This window comes from Centrocercus urophasianus, unplaced genomic scaffold (assembly GCF_019232065.1).
Source record: "Centrocercus urophasianus isolate 14NV4802_14NV808 unplaced genomic scaffold, USGS_Curo_1.0 seq_11, whole genome shotgun sequence".
NCBI classification, from domain to species: domain Eukaryota; kingdom Metazoa; phylum Chordata; class Aves; order Galliformes; family Phasianidae; genus Centrocercus; species Centrocercus urophasianus.
This window is the reverse complement of record NW_024884253.1, coordinates 84906581-84933339: the sequence shown is the minus strand read 5'-3', so window position 1 is coordinate 84933339 and position 26759 is coordinate 84906581. Positions and strand designations below refer to the sequence as shown.

The 26759-nt window shown below is 37.3% G+C and overlaps 1 protein-coding gene across 5 annotated transcripts in view; it reads left to right on the top strand.

The window, feature by feature from the left end:
- The window catches only part of KIF13A (kinesin family member 13A), a 109259-nt gene that overhangs the window by 63775 nt on the left and 18725 nt on the right, over window positions 1-26759 (top strand). For 3 of the 5 annotated variants that reach the window (XM_042836222.1, XM_042836204.1, XM_042836230.1), the window contains exons 10-28: window positions 1723-1834; window positions 2209-2421; window positions 4633-4743; window positions 5770-5904; window positions 7092-7222; window positions 8262-8348; window positions 8452-8618; window positions 14319-14529; window positions 18366-18528; window positions 19199-19339; window positions 20780-20929; window positions 21196-21360; window positions 22011-22184; window positions 22672-22823; window positions 22939-23071; window positions 23186-23332; window positions 24240-24278; window positions 25578-25677; window positions 25771-25897. In XM_042836222.1, the coding sequence (XP_042692156.1) occupies window positions 1723-1834; window positions 2209-2421; window positions 4633-4743; window positions 5770-5904; window positions 7092-7222; window positions 8262-8348; window positions 8452-8618; window positions 14319-14529; window positions 18366-18528; window positions 19199-19339; window positions 20780-20929; window positions 21196-21360; window positions 22011-22184; window positions 22672-22823; window positions 22939-23071; window positions 23186-23332; window positions 24240-24278; window positions 25578-25677; window positions 25771-25897 (2658 nt within the window). The remainder of the gene's footprint in view (window positions 1-1722; window positions 1835-2208; window positions 2422-4632; window positions 4744-5769; window positions 5905-7091; window positions 7223-8261; window positions 8349-8451; window positions 8619-14318; window positions 14530-18365; window positions 18529-19198; window positions 19340-20779; window positions 20930-21195; window positions 21361-22010; window positions 22185-22671; window positions 22824-22938; window positions 23072-23185; window positions 23333-24239; window positions 24279-25577; window positions 25678-25770; window positions 25898-26759) is intronic. The other 2 variants (XM_042836240.1, XM_042836212.1) reach the window with 1 other exon arrangement.

Sequence of the window (26759 nt, the reverse complement as noted above, 5' to 3'; positions counted from 1 at the left end):
AAGGTTTTTGTTTGGGCAAAAAAAAACCCCAACCCTAAATTAACTGTTCGTTTTGCTGTGAATTTTTCAGGCATGGGTTGGAAAGTTATCCTTTAGACAAATTTAGGAGCTCCTTAAGGTTCTTTTCAATTTAGTTTTGCTTTCAGGTCTTTACTGTCTTCATGCCACTGTGTTTCCTGGTGTTATGCACATCTTTTGTGACTTTTTTAACAGATTGTCTCACCTTAACCTCACATATCTTTTTTGAAATATTCTGCAATGTTTTTGTCGTTCATAAATGAATGAGTTCAGAAGCACTAGGATTTTCAAAAAGCATTAAGACTATGTTACGATTAAAATGGCTCTAGTAGTTTGAAGGAACTCAAAAGGATGGAGTGGAACGGTACAATCAAAGTTTTATTTAACTATCTAATCACAAGGCTACAAGTTTCCTTGGTAGTTATGCTCAATTATCCAGATGTTCTTTACAAGTATGATGGACCAGTATGCTCTTGAGTTCCAGCATTCTGTTTTTACTACTCTTTAGGCATCTGGTTATTGCTCTCAGGTTCTTAATCCAGCTCATTATCTTAAACTTACTTGCTCCAGTGTCATTTAGTTTACACAAGGTCGTATAATAATTGGAATATATAATGCATAGATGCTTTGCAAAGGTTGCTAATAGTCAAACACTTGTTGATGGAAGCGGTACATGTACCAAAATGAACAAGCTCTTAGTTTCTTCAGTATTCTAGAGTAATGGGATGTTTGTGTACCAAGCAGTTTGGAGAATTTTTCTGTTCTCATGTTTACATTCATGCAACATTTTTATGATTGTGATATTAATCTATTCTTCCCCATAAAAGATCCTAGTGAGGCATCACCTCGACTGTAAGTCAGCTCCTTTGAAAAGGGATATTGTTCTCTTCTGATGAGCAGTCTTCCACTATCATGTAATTGCTGGTTAGTTACTAGGTAACTCACCAGACTAGTTCTTCTGCACCATAACTGACTTTGTCTTGTAGATTCCTCCTTATGAGTATAGTTCAGTTTTAGTCAGCCGTTAAACTAGTGCTCTTAAAATGTTGTTCCTAGAGACGGGATTATTGCTGCACTGCCAATGCTAACTCCTAATAGTGTCATGAGGCAGTGTCCAAGATGGAAAGGTTCTTAGTCTCTGAGATAAGGTAGGTGTCTAATCTAAAGCTGTTCTTAGGAGAAAGTTTTTCACACAGGGTGGTGAGGCACTGGCACAGGTTGCCCAAGGAAGTTGTGGATGCCCCATCCCTGGAAGCATTCGAGGCCAGGCTGGATGTGGCTCTGGGCAGCCTGGTCTGCTGGTTGGTGACCCTGCACACAGCAGAGGGTTGGAACTGGATGAGCATTGTGGTCCTTTTCAACCCAGGCCATTCTGTGATTCATTCTATGATTCTCCATATACTGACGCAGCCTGCTTTACAGTTATCAAACTATGATACCTAAATGTTTCAACCTGGTCTTCGTGAAACTTTGTTAGTACTAGGTAAGACTGAACACTGTACATAACTGTTTTTTGTTTCAAGTATGCAGCTTTAATAGATGCATTGCCTTGTTTTGATCTCCCTTGGTCATTTCCAGCTCAAATTATTTTATAAAAGCTGGATGTGAAATTTTGCAGAGCACAGATTAAACCATTCTGTCTGTTTTATTAAATGTACTTTTGAAGTACGTGTTCAAAGCTGTTTTGTGCTGTTGGCTTCATAGATCCCTTTCAACGCTTGGGTTGGTTATATCATCACTTGCTGATCAAGCAGCAGGGAAAGGGAAGAATAAGTTTGTGCCTTACAGAGACTCTGTACTGACTTGGCTTCTCAAGGTAATTAATATTTTCTGTTCAACATATTCATAAGCTGTTAGCTTAATAGGTTGTAGCATAACTGTGTACTTAAGAGATTGTAATCTTTTTTAAAGAAGTGAGCAAAGGAGGTCATTGCTACAAGCTATCCCAAGTAATATATTGAGATGAGCATTTACTGTGTTAATTGTATGTGAAGTCCTATTTGGTGAATTTTCAATTGCATTGGGACTAAAGCTGATGGAGTTGGTTGGGAATATTTATGGATCGTACTGATCAGTTTACATCAGAATGTAAATCAGTGTCCAAATTTGTATTCTAAGTATCTTTGTGAAGAGACAGTATAATCTCAGAACAGTTTTTAATTCTCAAATTTCTGTGGCTGTACTCTACAGGACAATCTGGGAGGAAACAGCCAAACTGCCATGATAGCCACAATTAGTCCAGCAGCAGACAATTACGAAGAAACACTATCTACTCTAAGATATGCAGACAGAGCCAAAAGGATAGTTAATCATGCTGTGGTGAATGAAGATCCAAATGCCAGGGTCATCAGAGAATTACGTGAAGAAGTTGAAAAACTGAAAGAACAGCTCTCACAGGCTGAGGTAATGTTATTCATGGTACAAAATAAATTGAGTAACCTGAACAAATGTTGAACGAGCTGGAAGACTGGATTTATGTTGAAGTCCTTCAAAATCAGAAAAGGAGTCTTACATTTATTTAGAAAAAAAAAATAATAACCTTGTTTCCTGAGTTTGTTTCTTTACAGTAACTTTAAATGAGGACAACATTGTACAGGTGTTGATCTGTGTCAGAATAGACTGTTCTTGAAAAACTTTGTGTCATGTAGTAAATGAAGCAGCACAGATAAGAGCTTCAAGAGAACTTAATTGAACGTACTTGCTAGCAGAATTTTCTGAATTGGTGGGCTATATATTCTTATTATGCCAAACGGAAAAATGAGAAGATGTAAATGCTGGTACTGGATGACAAAATATGTGGGACATTTCTGTCATTGACATTTGTAAAAATTTATCAAGGATCTTTAAAACTGCAAAACCAAAACTAGCAGTATTGTATTGGCGGAAGAGTTAATGCTGTGTGACTGCTGCATATACTAAAAATACATTTCTAATCAGAGCATAAATTATCAGTGTAGAAGTACTTTTGGTGATATCTGAGGAAATGGGGCACTGTAGTATAGGAAAACGTTTCTAATATTTTCTGGCAACACGTAATAGCTGTGGGGGAAAAAGAATACCAGAAGTATGTCTTATGGTAAATTGGAGTGGTGTTTAAACTTTACATTTGTCTAAGAAGTCACATTGCCTATACAAGCAGTCCCTTATAGGATCAAATGAGGAAAACTGCCATATGGAAAAGGAACCATTCACTTTTTTTTTTTTCCAAATAGAAATCTATTGTAATTCTGTATTTTAAATAATAAAATATTCTAGTCTGTTCTTAGTTTTGTTGGCAGACTGTGGCTGCCAACAGGAAAGCAGGAGGTTGCTTGTAGTTTTACTAATTTTTTAAAGCTTTTTCTCTTCTTCTGTCTCTTCAACTTTCTGTTGAAAACAATCACATGAAGTTATAGGCCAGCACATTGAGCTCTTATTTGGAGTGGAACATATTCAATCCCCTTGCTTTTCTTTCCTATTGTGAAATGAGAAGCCTGTGTTAGCTTCAGTGCATGCCTTCCTTCAGAGGTAATCAATGGTGTCATTCTTAAATGCTTAAGTGAAACTCTAGGAACGCTTACAAAAGCAAGATAGAATGGAAAGCTAAATATCAAGAGGAATTTGTGTTTAAAACTATTATTGGAAGGAAGGCTTTGGAGTTGAACTTCAGTCAACTCAGACTTAAGAAATGTAAAATACTCAGGTATTTTTATACAGACAGTGAAGATTGAGTGGCCAGGCCTGCAGATTTTGTTGGCCTGTGTAGTTCCATTAGCCTATGTAGTGCTGTGTAGACCTTTAGTTGTTTCAAATCAGGACGTGTTATAGGGTGATTTCTTAAAGAGAAGGATTTGAGTGTCACCTGATGAAGGACTGAACATGAGCTGGCAAAGTGCACTTGCAGCCCAGAAGGGCAAATGTATCCTGGGTTGCATCAAGAGAAGCAGGTCGAGAGAGGTGATTCTGCCCCTCTGCTCTGTGCTGGTGAGGCCTCACCTGTAGTACTGCATCCAGTTCTTGGGTCCCAGCAGAGGAGGGGCATGGAGATGGTCGGAGGGCTGGAGCACCTCCCCTGTGAGGACAGGCTGAGAGAGCTGGGCTCTGCATCTTGGAGAAGAAGAGGCTCCAGGGGGACCTTCTATAGTGGCCTTCCAGTACCTGAAGGGGGCCTGGAGGTAAGCTAGGGAGGGACTTTCTGTAAGGGCATGTAGTGACAGGGCAAGGGGAAAAGGTTTTAAAATGGAAGAAGGGTATGTGTTTATAGTAGATGTTAGGAAGAAATTATTTACTGTGAGGGTGGTGAGACACTGGGACAGTTTGCCTGGAGAGGCTGTGGATATTCCCTTCTTGGAGGCTTTCAAGGCCAGTTGCATGGGGCTTTGAGCAACCTGGTTTAACGAGAGGTGTCCCTGCTTTAGGTCCCTTGTGACCCAGACCATTCTATTGTTCTGTCCTTTTCCTTTGCTAATGACCTGTTTCTTCCTTTTCTGTCACAAAATACACAGGAAAATAGCTGAAACCTATCCTATATCTACAGCATTTGATGTTCTATTGGCTGTGTTCAGTTTCTCTTTTTCTAAGCAACTGTTGCAATGTGAACTGTACCTTAAGAATTTACTAATCCCCATCTTTTAGGCCATGAAGGCTCCAGAACTGAAGGAAAAATTGGAAGAGTCTGAAAAGCTAATAAAGGAATTAACTGTCACTTGGGAAGAAAAGCTAAGGAAAACAGAAGAAATTGCACAGGTATTTCAGAAATTTTGAGAAGAAAAGGTCAGATATTCATTGAGCACAAGTCAGATGAATTTCCTGAGCTCTGGTGAACTATGCTGTATTCCTTTTTTCTGCTCTCCGTTTTCTTTCAGTCTAATTTTCATTAGAATAAATGTAGTTTTATCATGGTGTAATTGATAAAGGCTAATATTTCATTTGAAATTAGAACACGAAAATGCATTTGAGATGTTCTTCTGTAATGGGATCTTGAACAATTTCCCTTGGAATGGCTAAGAATACCAAGAATTACAAAAGGATTGGAATTTTGGGTAGTGTTTGTTCTTTACATTTGCTGTGGCTTATAGTGTTTTCTTAACCAGAGAAAGGAAATGAATCCAGGTATTCACTGAAGTTTGTTTTTTATTATCATACTTGGAATAAGACTTTGGGATTTCAGTGTATCTTTCCATCATTTCTACCATCTGTAGCTTGAAGAGTGACTTCTGTTGGTTATCCTTCTAGTCTTAATGTTCCAGAAGCACACTTTGGTGCAGTCACTGCTAAATAAACAGACACAAAAAAATGCAGAACCTAACTGGCCAAACCCAAAACAGCCAAGAAAAAGATAAAGCTATGACAGAGCAAATGAGATGTTTAAACCAAGCAGATGCTTTAGCTGCAGTAATAATAATACTGGAAAACTGTAAGCCTAAACTGCGACATGCTCTTTCCAAAATTATCTGACTTATCTTCCTTTTCACTGCAATTGAGATTAGTTTTTAATAATATAAAGATTCAAAGCCACGCTCTGTAATGCCTGAGTACCTCTGATATAGTCATTAAAGCATGTGTTTGAGGATGAAGTCTAACCTTTTGTTATTGGTGTATAAAAATTAATAATATATTTGATCACTATCCTAAGTTCTGTTTTTCTGTTATAGCAATACTAAGGGTGTATTAATCTTCAGCTCCAGATGCTGTGCTTTTATTTACTTGGTATTGGTATACTTGTCTCTACATATTGCAGCAGCCAAGATTAATCTATTTTTGTGCTTGCAGGAGAGACAAAGACAGCTAGAGAGCATGGGAATTTCCCTAGAGTCTTCAGGTATCAAGGTTGGAGATGACAAGTGTTACCTGGTGAACCTGAATGCAGACCCTGCACTCAATGAACTTTTGGTTTACTATCTGAAGGTAAGAGTACATACAAGATGTTCTTCCATTCTATGTAAACACTTATTGGTTTTGATTTCTGGCTCGATTTATAATTCAGAGTGTATTTAGATTGATAGGACTAGTTGCACTAAAGTAGAATAGGACTCCTCTTGCTGTTCATGTTTACTTTTTCCCTTGCAGTTCAGCTTCAGTATTTTCCTAATTGACCTACTGATTGCCAACAGTGGAAGAAGTATTCAGTATTTGCCAGAATTGAGATAAATACTAGGTTTTTTACTTTTTGGACTAAAAAGCTTTTCTTCCTGAAGTAAGGGCCTGGTGTAAGATGCTTCTTTTTGTTAGTGAGTTGAGAATTTTCTTAAATATTCAGTGAGTGTAAAGGGATCTTGTTTAGCCATAATCGTAGGAGTAACCATAGGCTTCAATGGGAGAAAAAGCTTTAAGAAAAAAGAAAGGAAAAAAGGTGCCAGGTGAGGAGGGAAAGTGAGAAGGAAGCCCTGTTAAAAATATGCTGAAATATATTTTCCTTGTTCTACTATCTTCTGTATCATTCAGTTTAGAATAGTCTTCCTGTCAGAGTTTCAAATGCAAACCTAATAAGGCAGGCTGAGTAGGAAATACTCTTGTTAACAAGGTAGAAAAGGCTATCTTATCTGTTTTATGGGTATTTTTCTGCTTTAGTGGTTGAGATAAGGCTTTTATATTTGAAGAGTAGCAAATAGAGTACAACGTACAGTAAAATACAGTTTTTCAGCAAGATTTACAATATGATTTGCAGTTATGTGGAGATTAGTATGTTTAGCTGCATTATTAATATAGTTGTCTTCTGGAAAGCCGACAATTGTGTCTCTCACTTTCCCTGTTATCCTTTGTTCCACATGGCTGCATGACATGGCTTGTTTTCTTCTCTATATCATTGCTTGTTTGCATGTGTAGTCTGGGAATATTTTAAAATCAGAATTTGTCTATCAGCTGCTTTATTTTCCTTTGCTTGAAGCAGTAGGAAGATCAAGTGCAGAGCAGAACAGAAGTGTATGAGTGACCTTTCCAGTCCTCAAATCTACTATGGCACCATCTCTGCTCTATAAAAATATCTAGCAAAGGACAACATGTAGATGGTGGAGCCTCAGTACTTCAACTAATATTGCTTTAGTTATGTAAATGGCAATAGTTTGCTTCTCTCTTACTAATAGCTTATTTTCCAGGATCACACAAGAGTTGGTGCAGATACCTCTCAGGACATACAGCTCTTTGGTATAGGAATCCAACCTGAACACTGTGAGATTGATATTGCTTTGGATGGAGAAGTCACACTCACACCAAAAGAAAATGCAAGGTAAGGATGATCAACAACACTTGTTTGCTCCTCAGCAAAGTGTTTGCTTTTCATTACCAGAAGATGACTTGCATGTGTTTTTATCTTACCAAGTCAGAAATATCTTTCTTTTTTGATCAATGAGTAGCTGTGGTATAAGTGACTTCAGAGATAGAACTAAGATTTCCTCACACACCCCCACATGCCACTGCCTAATGACCAGCTGTCAGTGGTTTAGCTCAGAATAAACCATCACAAGAAAGAAATCATTAGAAATGAGGAAGCACTGCTTATTTATATATTGGCTGGTAGCAAGGTGACAGAGTTGCTCCTGGCTATTTCAACCTGATGATGGGATAGGAGGCTGGTTCTCTATTTGGGAGGAGAAAACTTGCCTCTGAGAAGTTCCTTCTGTAAAGCTCCGTATTTTCTGAGAGAAGAGGTGAGAAGAGAGATCCAAAGGCCACCACTACTACTGTGTCTATTAAATATGTGTTGGGAAGTCATATTCTTCTTTTGTTTCTGCTGTGGATTCTTGCATAGAATTCTAAATGTCTTTATCACTTAATCTCTGACAAAAGATATGCAGTACTATTGTCTTAACTTTACTTTTTAGTTACTTACAAGTATGCAATTTAGATCCTAGGGTCTTTACTTATAGTTGAGTGCCTTGTATGTTAGCAGTATGTTTTACATATACGGATTGCCCTGTACCTTGGAGAGCTCTGTCAGCAGGGTTTATATGCAAGTTTGTAGTTTTCATAAGAAACAAGTAGTGACCCAGTTTCAAATATAGGCAATAAAAAGAGAATTCAGCTAACAGTAATCTTATCTGTGTATTTACTGAGAATTTGCAACAGTCAGAGCTGAAATGGAAAGAGGTTTGATTTTTACTTCTGATGTGAGGAATCAGACCAGTAACTTTCTCATTCATACTTCAATGAGAACCCAGGTGATTTGTACATTGTGTAATATAAATCACTGTCTGTACGTGAGAGAAACAATACTTCTCAACCATTCAGTTTTAGGATTTTTCTGAAGTTGTATTTTCTTTTTTCAGGTCCTGTGTAAATGGTACGCTGGTATGCTCTGTCACTCAGTTATGGCATGGAGATAGAATATTATGGGGAAACAACCACTTTTTTAGGTAATAGTTTATATTTATTTACCAGCTTTCTTACATTTGGTCTTTTTTTCTCTGCACTGTTCTTCATAAACCTTTTAGAAACTGAATTTTTATTTTTACACAGAATCAATTTACCAAAGAGGAAAAGAAGAGATTGGCTGAAAGACTTTGAGAAAGAAGCTTTGTTAGGAGAGCATGATCTGGATGCAGCCAGTGAAGCTTCTTCAGAGCCAGACTACAACTATGAGTTTGCTCAAATGGAAGTTATTATGAAGACACTGAATAGCAATGGTAAGAGAACTGTCACTTAAGAAGTCCAAAGATATTTTTTTGTGGAGATCATTTAATAAATTCAGAATGTAACTTAATTTCTAGGAAAAAAAAAAAACCAAAGTGATACAGTTGCCCTGTGGCATTTTCAGCAAAAGGTGTTTAACAGAAATATCAGGTGTAAATATCCACTCAGTTGTAAGTTTTCTTACAACTGAGTGGATATTTACATATAAATGTGTACATATATATGTGCACACATACTGTTTGGGTGATCTTTGGTATTGTCACCCTTCAAAAAGATTTTGTTGCCTGTGTTAAAGCCTTGATATAAGTATATATAAAATATATTTATGTATATATACTTACATAAACATTTAATTACTGAGCAAATGATCTAAGAGGTGAGAAGTTTAGCTGAGGCAGCTACGAATTTGCTTCTGCCCAGGCATAGTTTCATCTGTATGTCTGCTAATCTTTATAGTGCAACTGAAATGTAACTGTGCAGGTAAAATCATCGTCTAAGTCCTTTTGACTTTGAGTTTTGCAGGTTATTGCAGATAGAAATGTGCTTTGGATATGTCTGATTCGTCCTTCTGCATTGAACATTACGAGCACCATCGTAACTAAATTAAAAAGACATGGAAACCTTAACAAAGGCTATAGTCAAAAACATTAGCTAGTGTAATTTTTAGCTTCTTCATCACTGTGAAGTTGTTTTTAATTGAAGTTTGTCAAAACCTATTGTGATGCCTTTTCTGGACAGTTATTCTAGATAAAATATGGTATATAAAAATAATGGTATGATATATGGTGTATTTAAAATATGCATAAAATGACATGATATTCTCTTGGCTTCCAGAAGGCAATTCAGAATTCATGTGTTTATAATATGGGATAAAGAAATGATGAAAAACTTAGTGAAGTGCTGAGTGCTTTGTACAGGTTTTCTAACTGCACAAAATTTCAGAAGCAAATGCCTTTTTTCTCTGACCAAGACAGCATAGTAGATGGCATTTCATTTTTTTTCTGATCTTTGTATCTTCATAATATTTCCATTCTTTGCTGTGGTTTAGCTGTTGAAATACGGTAGTGATTTTTTTTTTCCTGCTCTCCTCTTCAGCTTCCTTATTTTTTGCTTTTGACTACAGCATGATTGTTTCTGTGCATAATTCTGTAGAAATCATTTGCACATTTTTATGGTCTGATTGTGATTTTTAATGTTTCGTGTATGTGTGAGTGAGTTGCAGGTTCAAACCATTTAAGGTGGAAATGAAGTTATTGTTTGATAACAGTTATTCTCATTATGGTTCACTCATACCAGGAGACGAATTTCAGATGAATCTACCATCCTGGTGGTCTTCAGTGTTGTCATCCCTTGTGAAGACTCTGTTGCCTGTTTTAAGGTCTCAAACCATCCCATGTCTGTGCCAAAACTGGGATAAAGGTTTTGAACTTGATTGGCTCATGCATGATGCTGCTGGAGGAATTTGAAAGCATTAATTGATGCTTGATCTGCTTGTCACTAACAGTTTGAATAAACTGCAGCAGTCACCAATAAGTTAGTACTCTTTGAGTGGAGGGTTGCTTATTTTGAATTTCATGTTAGCAGTACTTCAGGCAGCTTCACATTTCAATTCAGTCACTTTCTTGACTTTGGTCCAAGCCTATCTTAGTCTTAGCTGGGTTGTTTTCCATGTCTTTACCAAAGCACGGACTTTGCTTTTCTATTAGAGCTGCTTCCTTCCTAATGCACAGCAGGTGTTTGCAGTCACACATCACACAGTTTCAGAGGCATCATAACCCCATTGCACCACTTCTTGTCTCTTCTGCTCCCTCCTATGTAGGTGCTCTTAACTAAGAGGGAGTAATAATTGATAATAAAACCTGACAAAGCAAGCAGCAGTCAGTGTCATTGGCTGATCTTGTAACTCCAAGCTAGATAGCATTTTACCAGTTCCATTCTTCTTGATAGTGTATCTAAATTAGTTTTCTGACAGGCTTCAAGTTCGTTGAGTAGAAAGCACAGCAGATTTGTTTCAATACTATTTACTTATAGTGGGAAAATAAATATGGGGAAAATAGAAGAAATAATGAATTAACTGATGTTTATTAATTCTATCATTTATATTCTTCGGGGAAAAAAAGACGCTGGGGCAGAGCAGGCTATGTTTTGTTTGGCTTTAAATTTGATATATAATTACTTTGGGTTTGGTTTTCTTTCGCATCAGAAGTTGGTATAGCCTAGAGCCAAGAGTTTATCTTCTTTTGCTTTGGGTTTTTTTTCCATTTGTCTTGTGTTATATAGTTGAGAGCAGTAACTCCCTATAAATAAATCGCCTGGTTTCTGCTGAGCATAACCATTAGATTTTGTAGCATGTTAGCAGTTACAGCAGTGTCACATTTTACATCTGGCTACTGAGAAACTCTGAGGATAATGAGGAAAATGTGAAACTTTGAAAAGAGCTGTAAAGAAAACATCCTGATTCTTCTGCCCTGTTTCAACACATTCACCTTTTTCATGGGATTCTGTCAGATCAGCACTGTACCACAACTTCGTGATGCTGATCTGACAAGGATTTATTCCTGTATAGAGTGCAGTGGCTAAGTAAACAATGAGATTAGGTTACACACTTTCTCATTTGAGCAAGCAAAAAAGTACAGCTCAGGGTGGGGATTTTGATGCAGTTCAGCAAAGCAGTACATGTCAGAACCTCTTCCTAGCTTGCTTAGAAAACTGCACCAACTTGAATTCTGAAATATTTTATTCAGCATTGTTATTATTGGATTAACAGATTCCTGATGTGAATTATGTAAAAATGCAGCAAGGTAATCAAACACCATTTGTACATTCTTTTCATAAAAATGCTCTTTTTACAAAACAGTAATAATTACAGAACAGTAATATTCTAACAGTTTGCAGAGATGTATCTGCATATGAATGGTCTTGTTGGAGCCACTGAACTATTTTTGCCACATAAATAAGTGGAGAGGTGTGACACAATGCTTCTGTATGGAATTTACTGTGCATTTGGCAAGCACCAGGTAGAATCTTTCTTAATTTGACTTTGCATGGGCAATCCAAAATAGTGGATTATGGTGTTTAAATCCAGTTTAAACATTGTTTGCAGTTCTTCTGAACTGTGGAAATGTTAATTTTTTCATCTTTTAACTGTCTGTTTTATAATTCACACCATATTTTAGTTTCTCACTGAAAGACCTTGCTTTTTCTATGTGAATCTTTTTCAAGAAATGAATTGGAGGCTCTTCTAAGGTGTAAACTTAAGTTTTGCACTCCAGTACAAGCATAGTCTCTCCCCCACCGCAGTAACAAATTTGGTTTAAGTTAGAAATGTTGGTCTAGCTTGTTGAATCATTTGCCAAATGTTTTCCCTGGTATCTTAAAGTAGCTGTGATTTCTGTAGATGTCAGAAACTGAAAAAAAAATCACTTATGAAAGAACTGCTCCCTGTCACTGGAACTGGTCTTGGAGCAATTTAGGAAAAGTGTTAATGACTCAGCCTTAGATTCCTTTCCTGTGTTTCCAAACACAATAGACCTTAATTTCTTCCATTCCTCTTCTCTGCCTGCTGCCTAATACCTGATTTCTCAGCTATTCTTACACAATTAAAACTATGTTAAGGATTATACAAGAAATCTGTGCATGTGAGGATGACTCTAGTATTATCAGGATGAGTTAGGAGGTGGATGCAGGTCAATGTGAGTAACTTGGTTTGTAGTCTAGAATATCAGAATTCATTTTAGTCAGTTGTTTTCAGTGTGTTGTCTGTTTAAAAGCCAAAAATAGCTAAATATACTCCTGAGAACATCATGTACTAACAATTGCTAATTCTGATTGTTTTAAGGCACATCTGGATGACTCTTTTAATGTTTGGTTGCTATTTTATATTGACGTTTTTTTAACTTCATTACTTAAAAAAGCCATCATGGTGGAACTTTAAGATGCCTTTGTGTGAAGCCAGTGGTTTCTTTCACTGACAAGATGTGGGTTATTGTAACAATCTATGATCATAGTAGTTTTCTGCCAAAAATAAATATGTGCTTTACATAAATCTCAGTATTTCAAAAAGTTTGCTGAGAGGTGAATAAAAAAAATCCACTGTAACAACAGATCCCAGAGATCTTGTTTGCTTTTCTGGTGTTTTTAGTGGGAAGGATTTGTTCTGTGAAACGTCTGTAGGTATCCATACGCGTTGACATCACAAACAGTAGTTTAACAAATTTGGTCTTAATAGCCTTTGTACTAAGAGTAGGTTGTTAAGTGTTACTGAATACAGTAATACCATGTTTGTAGAAATACAAGGGATCTGTTTTGGGGGAGAGTAGATGTGCCAGCTGTGGTGACCTGCATATATAGTGCTGTTGATGAAGCTGTATGGAAGCTGTCGTGTATCCTCTACTGAATGCTGTAATAACCCAAATTTTGTTTTCATGTAGCCTTATAGTATTAGGAACACTCACACAAAAATTTTAAGTCTGGGTTTCAGTAGTGAACACAAGGTGATTCATAACTAAATCACACTGATAATTATTATTGGAGAAGTAGACTTTGAGTTCTGAAACAGCGCAGTATAATTAAATGTGGTTTGGGTTTTTTTTCCCCCTTTTTTGACAGATTTCTTAAAAGTCACAACAAAATTTTCTTTTAATATATCCTCAAAATGGAAAAGAGATCACAAAGAATTATTTTAAAACTGAAGGTGTTTTCTTGTTTTTTTTTGTCTTGTCACATCCTAGAACTGCAATGTTACTTTCTCTATTTAATGTTCTACCACTCCAACTATGGAATCCCCTCTTCTTCCTGACCTTTCTGCTATACATAATGAGCAGTTGTTGCACGATGTGCTGTCACTATAATATATTAATCTAAACTGATCCTTCTGCAAATCAGATTTTGGCTATATTTAAGATTTCAGATGTATATGCATGAAGATGTGGGTGTGTATATGTATGTATATTTATGTATTTATATACATACATATACTGGTAGTGTATAGAAGAAGCTTATTCTGTTGCATTCTTTCACACTTGCCCTTGGACTTAAAACTGACACTAGAGCAAGTAATTCTTTAATTTGGATATAATTTAGGTTTAACCACAGTTAATTGACATAAGCAGTTGTTTCAAGTCAGAGTATCTAACTGGGTATTTGCTCTGGCCAATTCTGAGATGAAATGTACTTTGTAGTCCCCTCCAGAACATCGTCTGCTTCAGTGTTGTGAAGTGCATTGGTGAATTGTGGTGCATGACCCTTTAGCTGTTTGTCTCAGTTTTCATCTGCAGCAATTCAACATCTCATTCTATGCCAAAATGGAGAAAGTAAATAGCTTTTTACTTCCTGAGATAATTTCCTTCTCTGGTTAACATCATCTTCCCTTGTATTTTGCTTTGTTTCCTTGTTTTCTTCTTACTGTTTTGTTCATTTTTCCATGTATTCTTTTTTTCCTACTGAGATTCTGGAGCTTGCTATAAATCCCCGTTACTGACGTAGAGGATGTTAACTGTTGTTGTAGCTTCTTGGCATAACATTTTTCTTGTTTGAGTTTACTTATTTAATTTGGTACTTACTATCTTGGGTTTTTGGAGCAATGAACACCCAGTGTTTGCAAAGAGTCTGGGCTATCTTGATTACAGTTACCATATAAATTAAGAAAGTGACATTTTCTTTTTTATTATTATTATTATTGTTTTTTTTCTCAGACCCAGTACAAAACGTGGTACAGATCTTGGAGAAACAGTACCTGGAAGAGAAGCGGAGCGCTCTTGAAGAGCAGCGGCTGATGTACGAACGTGAGTTGGAGCAGCTGCGGCAGCAGCTCTCTCCTGAAAGGCAGCATCAGCATGGCAGTGACAGACTCTCCTACACTGCTCAGACTGCACAGCAGAAAGTAAATCTGTGGACGGAAGAGAGGTGAGAATGCGCGAGGAATGCTGGAGTTGAAACAAAGGAATCAGTAAGAACCACAATGGAAGTGAAAGATGGGACTTGAATGGTCTGTCAGAAACAGTATTTTTTTTATAGAATGAAATATGCCTCCATCAAAGTGTTAGGGCCTTAATTAAGGCTAGATTCTAATCCCTAGTACATGTACAACATCTTCCTATTTGATACAGTGTGATATGAAATAAAAATTTAGCTTATATTGGTCAGCCTTACAGTACTTCTAAATTGCTTTATTACTTAACGTACTTCTGAAATGTTTGGTTTAGTATTTAAGTTAGAAGAAGGGTAAAGATAGCATATGAATAAATTTGTTGTCTCATGCTAAGGTGTCCACTAGGGATTATTGTGTGTTTGGGAGTATCCAATGAAAATACAGCATTTTGCAGTCTGAAACTGCAAAAAATATAATGTGAGTCTTTAAGTTTTGTACATGTGTTTCTAAAGTCCATCTTTAGAAGAGAATTGCCTTAACTTTGAGAACTGCAGGATAGTCAGAGTATATTAGAGCTGTTAAGAAGGAAGAGGCTTGCAATGAAGTGAAAATACAGAAAGCTCTTTGTGAAGGAATAGCATGGCACCTGAACAAAGCTGCAGTAAAAGGTCGTGATGTGAATTGCAGGAGTTTGAGGTAGATCAGGAAGTTGTGAGCTGAGTTTAAGCAGTGTGTATTTGCATCTCAGCAAAGAGGGAAGCTTATCACTGGGGAGAGGAGGATGTCAGCTCCATGGAACTCCGAATCATCACCCAGATGATTTTTTTGTCTGACTGGTTTTCATTGTACAAGCAAGTATTCTGTCCTTAGTTTGTTCAGCAGGAAAGATGACTAGGTGTACTGATAGGTTACTTGTAAGCATCTATCTTCTTTTTAAAACAAAGCTTTGTTGTTCACTCACAGATTTTTCTATATGTGGAGAGTTTGAGTGCACTTTCCTATTACATTTGTTTGCTTTGCCTTTCACCATAAATAAATTAATGTACAAGAATTGTCTAAATAACGGAAGCCAATGTTGTGTTACAGCTTTCAAATTCAGAGTGTTAAAAATAGAACAGAACAGATCTTAGTTTAGTTATTATGTGTGCTTTTGTTTTGTAATTTCTGCCAAGTTTGGTTTGGAAAAAAAAAAAGCAGTCTGTTCACACGCTCAGCCATGATGCCTAAAATGTTTTCCATGGCAAGCTTAGGGAGAACGGTTGCTCTGTTTTAACTTCAGTTAAAATAATTGTTTGCCTCTGTAAGAGCTAAAAACAGAATTGTTGTATTGTGACCTGAATGTAAAGTATTGCAGAGTCACAGTTGTGATTTGCAGGCTGTTTTAGTGTTGCAGAGGAGCGTGAAATAAAGAACACTCTGAATCACTGCTGTTTAATATCGAACACAGCAATGCAATCAAGATACCGTTGATAACCCACTTCAGTTGCAGAGTTGAGAAGTGGGCTTATGGGCAAAGGAAACAATATCTCTAAGAGATGCAACAGAAAGGAGGGAGCAGCAGGAAAAAAAAAAACATTCTTGTCCCTGAGAGTCAGAAAGATAAAACTGTAATTGATAGTCTAAAAGTTAACCAAACAGTATAACCACAATGACATAAAAATGAAAATCTGGAGTGGTATCAAGGCTGAGTGTTTGGCCAGGCTTCTCTTCTCATTATTTGTTAGAAGATTTGTGGGGGGGGGGGGGGGAAGCTGAGCTTTGAACAAGTGTTTTGGCTGTGGACTTCATGTATTTCTTCTGTAAAAGTATGGCAACAAAGCCTTGTAGAGGTTATTCACCAGCCAACTGGCCAGAGGGCAAGAAATGCAGCAAACATGAGAAGACTCAGTGCAAAGAACAGGAGAAAGACCAAATGTCTGGGTTGCATAGGGTTTGGTTAATGCTGTTTTGGCTGTCATGCTGTTGCTAATAGAGCTGAACCCTACTGGATCAGCCAGCGGAAGGAATTTGATAAGCATCAGATGTGGGCACATGGTTGTGTCTGTCAGATCAGCTAGAATACATTACGCAGAGTTTATTCTAGCGTTATGCTGACTGTGGGAGGACAGATGATACCTGATACAGTGCTAAAACCCCTTGGTGTAAAGTAAATCCATTGTAACTTTGTACAGATTTATCTGTTGGGTGACTGGTGGTGGTGTACTGGAGCAGGGCTTTTGTTCTGAGTCAGTGTTCTGTATCTGGCACTGAGAACCCAAGAGACTTGCAGTGACACTTTGTGAGTGTGAGATTTGAAGGTTTCTCTAGTGCTTGGCTTAAGCAAGTGTTTGAGTATTTCATATTCAGTGGATATTTGCTGTGGCTAACACACTGACAAAGCTTGTCATGTTTTTTTGTGTAGCAAAAATTAAGAAAGGCCACCTGAAGCATTTTTTAGCTAAGTTTCTGGAAGAATGATGTCATAGCAGCAGAAAAACAGAACTGCCATAAGAAAATAAGAGCTACCCATAATAGTTGCTTGAACTGTCTTTACTGCTTGTAGTCTCCTTACAGTCTTAAACCACCTCTCTCAAAGATGTAGCAAAGATAAGGATGGTATGGGAGCAACCCAAAAAGCTAGCCAGATGCAGGTTCCTGGGTGAAGGAAGGGACTGGCTGTAGGTGAATGCTATGGCTCCTAAAGCACTTGCAGATCAAAACAGCCTTCTGCTTCTCAGATGGGATAGCTGTCTTGCCGTGGTTGCAGGTGTAACAGGCTCTCAGCATGAAGTACTACTTAACGAGTAATTCTTCACTGGGCCTTCATTTTCTGGGTGAAGCCAAAATTAGAGCAGTCTGTGGGATGTGTCACTCCAGTGGGCCAGAGTTGCTCACCTAATCTTTATAGCCAGACTAACAGAAGCAGGAGATAAATTTTCCATGTAACACCAGGAGTATATGTGGAGAAAGTGGACTTGAACTATACATAGCAACTATTTAAGTTCCAGCAAAATCCACCACTGCTGCAAGCTCAGTCCATATAGGTGAGAGAGACAAAGCAGCATGTTTTAGCGTGTTGAAGGCTCTAAAAAATTCAGTCCTATGGTGCTGATGCTGTTTGTACTTTGTCACCTTGATACAGTAGCAGTGAAGTGTCAGAGTGCAAAGTAAACTGGAAATTCATACCAGGGAGTGTTGGTCAGTGATAAATCTGAAATTTGATCGTGAGCTTTTTGCAGAAGGTGGTGGGACACCGTAAGTTCTGTTGGGGTTACAAGGAAGGCAGAAAGGGGATCTTCCCGTTTACTCAAAGGATGGTTGTGATACTTCTAAAAAGCAAGTTAAAAATAATACTCCCAGGTATATATGCGTTTGAGGTTGCTTCAATATATGCAGGATAATCCAAGAGTCTGTAGAATTGCAAAGCCCTGACTGTAATGTAAAGCTTTAGCCTGCAGTGATTTCAGATTCCAATGTCACAATATGAGGAAGAACAGTTTTTATTAAGATGAAGTATTACATGTTGGGACTGGTAGTTTCTGTGGGACTTGACTACAGATTAGAGGCAAAGCCAACTGCAGTTATTTCATTTCTTGAAAGAATATCCCTAGGGCTCTTAACAAATTATCACTGTAACATCTGTCATAGTATTGTGCCCTTTTTATTTGGGCATTGCTGTGCTAGACTTATCTCTACAATAATCTATTTGTTTAATATGTGATCACTGTTCTTCCTTCATAAAATTGTCCAACAGTTTTGAGTTTGCTGACGTAGTGCACTATGGCATTTCTCCTTAAACTTGCTTCAGAAAATTCTTAGCACCTCTATTTGCAGCTTTCCAATAATAGAAATAGGTTTCTGTGTATTTTTCATGTTCCCTACTGCACCACAGGGATGAATTGTTTCGACAGAGCCTGGCTAAACTTCGAGAGCAGATAGTGAAAGCAAATACGCTGGTGAGAGAAGCAAACTTCTTAGCAGAAGAAATGAGTAAGCTGACGGATTATCAAGTAACACTTCAAATCCCTGCTGAAAACCTCAGTGCCAACAGAAAGGTAACAGCATAATAATAGAAAAAAGTGCTGGAAAATGGAATAGTTTTATTCCTAATAAAAAAACATAGATGTATTTAACATTCATCTTCAACTTAAGGCCAAAAAATTTTATTTTTGTTAGATAATGTGTAGACAAAACATAGATGCTACCTGACTGTAATATATTGAAAGTGATTGACATAAAAATGACACACAATATTAAGTATGGCTCTTAGTGTTCTTTCAAGTGTGTGATAAAGGTATATGAATGTGGTTTGTGACCAGACATTTGTTCTGCTGCTATACAGCCTGAGTAAAGTGCTGCATTTTAGTTGTTTGCAAAAATGTCCCATTTTGTTTAAGATCCCTGTGACTTTTTCAGAAGTGCTTTCCTGTTGTAGTGTTGCTGTAAATATAATGGTAGCAATTAAAATAGTACTCTCATCATAAGTTATTTGACTGAGAGTTGTTAATGGTACTGTGTAAATAGAAGTTGTTTAAGATGGTCTGAATCTTCAGAGATGTGTAAGGATATGCTGTGTTAGAGGACAGAGATGGTATGGCTGGCATGCAGAGGAAGCTGTATATTGTCTATATTATTCCTTTTTAGGAAAACAATTTGAGTGAAAGGTTCAACTACTCACAATCATGTACTGTTCCTACAGTTATTTTTTTTTTTCTTCTGGCTTAGAGGGGTGCAATAGTGAGTGAGCCTGCTATTCAAGTGAGAAGAAAAGGAAAGGCTACTCAGGTGTGGACTATTGAGAAACTGGAGAACAAATTGATTGACATGAGAGATCTCTATCAAGAGTGGAAGGAGAAAATTCCTGAGGTATGAAATATTATTTTTGAAAGGGATCACTGATTGTTTTCTTCTAATGCCTTTCAGTATGTTGCATGAGTGAAGTGAAGTGCAGTGACTTAATGTATGAAAAAGTGTAGTACTGTGGTGCAAAAAGAAGCAACTGAGAATAAAATGCCCATGCAGAGTGAAAAATAGATATGTCTTACCCTTGTTTACATTCTCAGGTACGGTTGTGCTAAGCTGAGTGACTGACTCATGACAGCAGTTAAGGCTTACGTTTACCTTCCATTATACAAATGCCATGCAGATAGGCATTAACTCTGAATGGAAACAGCAAGCTGCACTTGAAATAGTGATTAAATATTGGTCAGTATCAAAAGTAGCTAGGATGACTAGAGTGCCCATGCTGCTTAATTACATTTCAAGTGCAGAACACGTCAGTTGGGTAGAACTTGATCTTAAAATGATAAATATGCTGTAATTTTGGTTATATATCCTCTAGCCTTAAAACAGTGAAAAAATCAATTAAGATTAGGCAGAATGCATCAGTATCTCTGTGAGAACCAAGTGATATTTCCTGAGAATCTAAGTAGCAGATCAGATTTAGAAATGAGTGTAGGACTTGTTAAAAACTTGTTGGTTTACATCAGAGGTGTATCTTACTGTCATATGGCCAATATGGAGCACTATATGAATTATTTGTAACAAGAATCATTCCCAGATATGCTTAAACAGCTGTTGTGCTTTTGTTCCCTGCCTTCTACAAGACAGTGGGAATCTCTAAAATCATAATACAGGGGATGCCAAGCACTTCATCAGTGCCCATTGAAGGCAACAATGATTTTGCTTACTTTACTAAGAACTGATAGTGCGTTCTGTCAGTGTATCAACATGCTTTCCTGAGGCAGGATTATTCTTTCCACAACATGTGTCATGCATAATGCATTTGCTGTATATGCTACATGGAAGCATGTAAGTCAAATGGAGACAAAAGAGGGGAAGAAAGGAAGGAGCTAACATGTCCACTGATGTGTGCATGTCGTGCCAGGAATCTGCATAAATTCTTCATTGGCTGTTATGAGGTCTTGCATAGAAATTGCTGCAGATGTGATCTCGCCTCCTGAGTAATCGTAGTAGCAATTGTAGGCTTAAGTAGAATAATCCTGCAACTTCCCTTTTGCCCTAATAGTGGCTCCCAGCAGCCATAACAGCTTTCGTCTTGAGGATTATTTGTGCTTTCATTTAAAAAGTAAAGGTATCCTTATGTTACTACTTACCATAGTAAAGAAAGGGTTGTGTGTCTCATCTCAAAGATGTCATTTTACATTTCCCTTTGTTTGTGTAAGAGGAAAGAACAGAAATGGGTAGTGACTTCATTTTTGTGCCATGATCTCGTATTGCTTGGTAATCCAATTTTGATTTCCATGCTTAAAGTTTTTGAAATACCTTTTGTGCTCTTTAAAACAGATAAGGAAGCTCATTGGCAAAAGAGGTGATCCTTTTTATGAAGCACAAGAAAATCACAACTTAATCGGCGTGGCAAATGTGTTTTTGGAGTGCCTTTTCTATGATGTTAAGCTGCAATATGCTGTGCCTATCATCAGCCAGCAGGGGGAGGTAACACGAAATAGTGTCCTGATTCCTACCTGTGCATTCATACCTATGTGGATCATGTTTGTTTGTTCTTAAAAAAAAGCTTAATAGTTCTGCATACAAACAACTTCTCTTCTTGTTTTGGCATTGTTGCTTTTCATGTCATAATTGTGAGCTGTTCGGTTCTAACATTCAGTGCTCGTTAGCAGTCCCTGTATGCCTCCTACAGTAAGATTTCTACCATCTTTTCCTTTGAAAAGCATGGATTCTTAGTATTTTTCTTGCTTTAGGTTGCAGGACGATTGCATGTTGAAGTAATGCGAGTCACTGGGTCTGTCCCAGAACGTGTGGTAGAAGGAGATGACTCATCTGAGAACTCCAGTGAGAGTGGGAGTCTGGAAGTCATGGATAACAATGGAGAAATTATTCACAGAGCAAAAAAGCTCTCCTGCAGGGTAAGTGAGAGCGCATGATGACTTTAACAGTTTCAGACCTTTGCAACTGTGTAGTCAATCTTAACTACAAAACTATGTAAACAATTTCTTCCATTAAATTTTATAAAGATAAAATAATTTTCTTAAAAGAGAGCGATTTCTCTTGGTTCCTGCTCAGTGCATACCAGTCTCACTGGCCATGCTTGCCAGCGACTGAGCTGATCAGCATTAGTTTCTGCTGTATGTAGATCTATATAATAAATATTGACGTTACAAGGGCTGTCTTTCATGGCAGACAGAAGGGGAAATACCTTTTCCATATATCAGCTTGCTGTGATTTGTGTGATTATCTAAAGTAGTATCAGTGGCTGGTGCCTGGATTTCATTTCTTCTTTTATGAAAAAGTTCTTCACTCAAGGCTGATGTCTTCCTCAAAGAAAGTACTTGCATGGGTAGGCTAGTTAGATGCGTGTAACCTTTCTCCTTGCACCTGCATTTCTGTATATGCAAAGTACAGATTTCCTGAGTAGGGTCATCTTTAAGAGGCAATCAGGGATATCCTTTCAAAAAATCTTGGTGGTTGATAAGTTTTGTCGAAGTAGTTTCTTTTTAAGCAGTTTATAATTGAAGGAATAATGGCATTTATGAGTACATCCATCTTGTCTACTCAGGTAAAAATAAAAGAAGCAACCGGACTGCCACCTAATCTCTCCAACTTTGTCTTTTGTCAATACACATTTTGGGATCAGTGCGAGTCAACAGTAGCAGCACCAATTGTAGATCCAGATGTGCCTTCACCTCAGAGCAAAGATGCTCATTTTACAGTGACCTTCTCTCATTGTAGGGTAATTATTTTTAGCATGGAACAATATTATCAGAAGGATGGTATATTTGATTTAAGCTGTTTAGGATTTAAGTGTTGTTTTCCATGGGGGAGGAGGGATGGAATCAAATCATATAACTAATGACTTTTGAAAACACTCTGGAGCGCTGTAATTTTTCTCTTCATCATCTCTTTGTAATGCAGTAAAATGGAAAATGCTCTTATAAGTTCAGTTGTCATCTTCAGTGTGTACAGAGAAAACTACAATTTATATAAGGATATTTTGTACAGTTGTTTGATAAGCTCAGTAACATGAAAAGTCTTATTGGAACTGCAGTGGGGCTTGAATATGAATTTTCAAAGCAATCAATATGCATGAGCAAAAAGCATGAGTTGCTGAAATGATTTATTTCACAACTCTGACCTGTCAAGATTTATAATCTGAGCTTTTTTGAGGATTGCAATTATTTCCTTTCATTGGTTGTAATGTGTTTTATTCTGATTTCTAGGACTACGTGGTGAATGTCACAGAGGAGTTTTTGGAGTTCATTTCAGAAGGAGCTCTTGCTATTGAGGTGTGGGGTCACAGATGTACAGGCAATGGCACCTCTGTTTGGGAAGTTGACTCTCTTCATGCTAAAACTAGGACACTGAGAGACAGGTATGAATTACACATGGATGTTTTCATCAGCTTTCCAGAGGATTTCCAATACCTGTGGTGCACTTAGCATATTTTGATGAGGCAACCATTAGTTTTTGTGGGTATGTCTTTTTAGGTGGAATGAAGTAACTCGAAGAATAGAAATGTGGATTTCCATACAAGAATTGAATGAGATGGGAGAATATACTGCAGTTGAACTCCATCAGGCAAAGGATGTAAACACAGGGGGGATTTTCCAGCTTAGGCAGGTATGTCTTTTTCCTTATTGCCTTGCTCATACTTAAATTGATTCCTAATTTTATTCTTAGATTCCCTCTGTTTCTCTCTCCCTGTCTTTCTTTATCAATTACCTTCCTGTTCAGGGTCATTCTCGCAGAGTTCAGGTGACAGTGAAACCTGTACAACATTCAGGAACGTTGCCTCTCATGGTAGAAGCAATTCTTTCAGTCTCTATAGGTGGTGTGACTGCCAGATCAACCAAATTGCAAAGGGGCTTGGACAGCTATCAGGTAAGACAGTTACATTTTTATGCATTGATTTATTTTCTCTTCTTACTTTGCTGTTTTAGATCCTGCCTAAAAGTTCCAGAAGGGACCTTAGTTCACACACTGGTACATGATACATTATCTTGCTGTTTTAGATGTTTGAAGCTAATGTGAGTATAGGGTGCTGAAGCTGCTTCTTTTTTAGCTTGCTTGTAACTTAGTGTGTAAATGATGAAGAGCCAAGTATGATATCTGGACATATGCAAGACCACAGGCATATGGAATTTGTTTTCACTTTTGCAGCAGTGAAATTAATACAGATTAATGATTTGGTTAATTTCTCTCTCATGTATGAATGGTGCAAGTTGAAGAGTAAAAGCAAATAAAAATGAGTAGGGATAATGTCTTACAGTGATATAACATTTATCTTTTTAAGCTGTTACTGAATGCAGCAGGTCTTAAGAAGTATAAATGACTTGCTGCTGCTGCCAGACAAATTCATATGGAAAACAAAACATTCTTTTAGTAGCAATAGCAAAGAACAATTGGAACAGGCCACCCAGGGAAGCATGGCACTTTCAGTCATTCAGAACCACAAGTAATTCTAACCTTAAGTATGGACAAAACTGTAAATGTGAGGTTTGGCTGTATGCTTGCTCCGTCCTTTTTCTGGTGCTGTATTCTATACATTCCTTTTTTTGCTAAGTATAACTTCTAAAATCATGGCTGAGATGCTGTAGTCTGTAATGAAGAAAAAATTGATCCTTTCTGTTAGTAAGACTTGGGTTACTTGAATGTTGTAATTTTAACGTTTTACAAGTTTGTTTGTGTCAAGAAATGTTTGCGCTCATGTTTGGGGGTATTTCTGTGATTTTTCTGTTGAAAAATGCATGTTCTTTTGTTTTTTACAAAATTTATTTTCTCCTACCAGAAGGAGGAGGATGATGGTGGTGATATGGATAGTTATCAGGTATTGATGCTGTTGCTGTCAATCCTGTGGCATGGGGCACAGCTAATGCTAATAGCCAGCAGCTTTCAAATGAACAAGCATAGTGGTGCAAGCAAAAGCAGCTTTGAAATATATGCTATGCATTTAAGAGGCTACCTGGGCTATAAAACACTGCTATTTCAGTTCATCTAATGACTTTACACTCTTGCAGTGTGTTCTTTTCTCTATTGGCAGTCAGCTCTCCTAATGGGCTGCAGGAATTGCTATGTGAATAAAAACTTAAACTTGAATTTAAAATGAAAATAGTTTCTATTGAGTATCATAAGGGGGGAAAAAAAAGCCCTGCAGGTACAGAAATTCTTCTCAACCAAATTGCACAACGAATGGCTTTTTAATTTTGTTTTATAAAGAAAGCATCTTAACCTCTTGACTTGTGCAGTTTTCTGAAATGCTTCTGAGTGCAAGTGGAGGGTGAGAGTCTGAGGAGTACAGAAGTTCAGCGAAGCAAACTTTCCATTTTCAAGCTTAGAAACCTTGAATGTGGCTCTTCTGTGATAAGTGAATGTAAGGCAGTCAAAGTTGAGAAAGCTTGAAAGAAGAGTTGTTCAAAAGATGGCAAAGGCCAGAAGAAATGTCTAAAAATCTAAAGCACAGAAGAGATTTTACATGGAAGTCTTATTTTTAGTAGGCAGCTTTACAGAGGTAAAATAGTTTGGTGAGAATGCTGCCATCCCATAAGATAATGTGCTAGACTTTACAGCAACCTCAGAAATACCAGTTAGGCACTAACTTCTTGCGGGCTGTTTATGTGCTTCCTGACAAATCACAGAGAAGAATGAGCCAGATTTTCTGTGATACCACAAAGCATGATTGCATGATGGGTTTTGTTTGCATGAGAAACCTTTTAATTGCGCTGATAGCAACTACTAGCAATGGAATTTTGTGCAGATTTGAGGGTATACTGACCTATCTAATCTTCAGGAGATCTTACAATCAACTCATCATACCTGTTTTCATATTCCATGCACTATTACAAGGTTTAATTGTCACTTCTGTGAATAATAAGCCTATGGTGTATAATCCTGTTCAATAACTGAAATCATCATATTTTCTTTTTCTCCTTGTGGAACTTGAGATCTGAAAGCAAATTTCCATTCATGGGTGATGAGGTACTTAATTAGCATGCATGTTATTTGGGGGAAAAAGTTTTCTGCATCATGCAAGCTGTTTAATATCAGTTCTGATGAAATTATCACAAGATTCACTGCCATTTGGTCTTAACCGCAAAGTGTAATAACTTCCTTTTTTCTTCCATGTTAGGAAGAAGACTTAAACTGCGTACGAGAAAGATGGTCTGATGCACTGATAAAACGCAGAGAATACTTAGATGAGCAGATTCAAAAGATCAGCAATAAACAAGGTTTGAAGCTTAAAAACTCACTCATAAGTACTTTAGTCCCTATTTCATCAACAACAAGAAGTGTCTTACATCATACAACCTCTTCCTCTGTAGAAAAATCTGAGGATGATATCGAACGAGAAGCTCGGCTGGTAGAGCAGTGGGTCGGGCTGACGGAAGAAAGGAATGCAGTGTTTGTTCCAGCACCAGGCAGTGGGATCCCCGGTGCACCTGCAAATTGGTATGTGCAGAAAGAAACATTGGAGTGGTGAGCTGCTTCTGTAGGAACATTGTGAACTTACAGGGTCAAAATCTCAGGGTGTTTTATAGCTTCTTACGTTTTCCTGTACTGCCACAAATTACACAGAGCTGGCATAAGCTCTTGATGCTGGTTAACTTACTACATGAAGTAGTGTTGAGATAGCTCTGAAGGTTTGAACATCACCTTTGAATTTAGAAGTATTTTACTTCTTTGTTGTTTTTAATTCTGAAAGTTGACTCCCTTCAGCAAAAAAAAAAAAAAAGAATGTGTCAAAAATGAACTACAGAACATGATTTCATTGAGTTCAGGTGTGGAAGGGAGATATTCTAATGTGAAAGATTGTTCTCTTATTCAATTCAAATTTCTACTAATGTATCTTTCATTTGAATTTGTGTTTTAAATAAGATCATTGGGACTAACCTTGGAAAAACTAAGAATGCATCAGGTTAAATTTGGGAAAGTATGGACAAGAAATAACAAATCTAATCCAGTGTACGCTGGTGTCCCTGATAATACCTAAATCTCTTATTCACTGGGTTTTTTTCCTCTCAAACTTAAGATATTTTTTTCCCTTATTCACCTGAAGTATACTGTGGTCATATAGCTAGAAATGCATGTATTGTTATAAAGACTGTCTTGTCAGCAGTTACCTATTCATTTGTTTGGAAGGTTGCTAATCTTTATGTGTAAGATGACTGCAGCCAATTAATTTTAGAAGAAACAGTGGGATGTTTAGAACTGTCACCATTGTAACAATTGTAATGCACTGAAGTGTGTGCTTTAAGTTTTGGTAAAGCATTAGATTTAGTTACATGTGGAGATAGGCAAAACACTGTCTGTG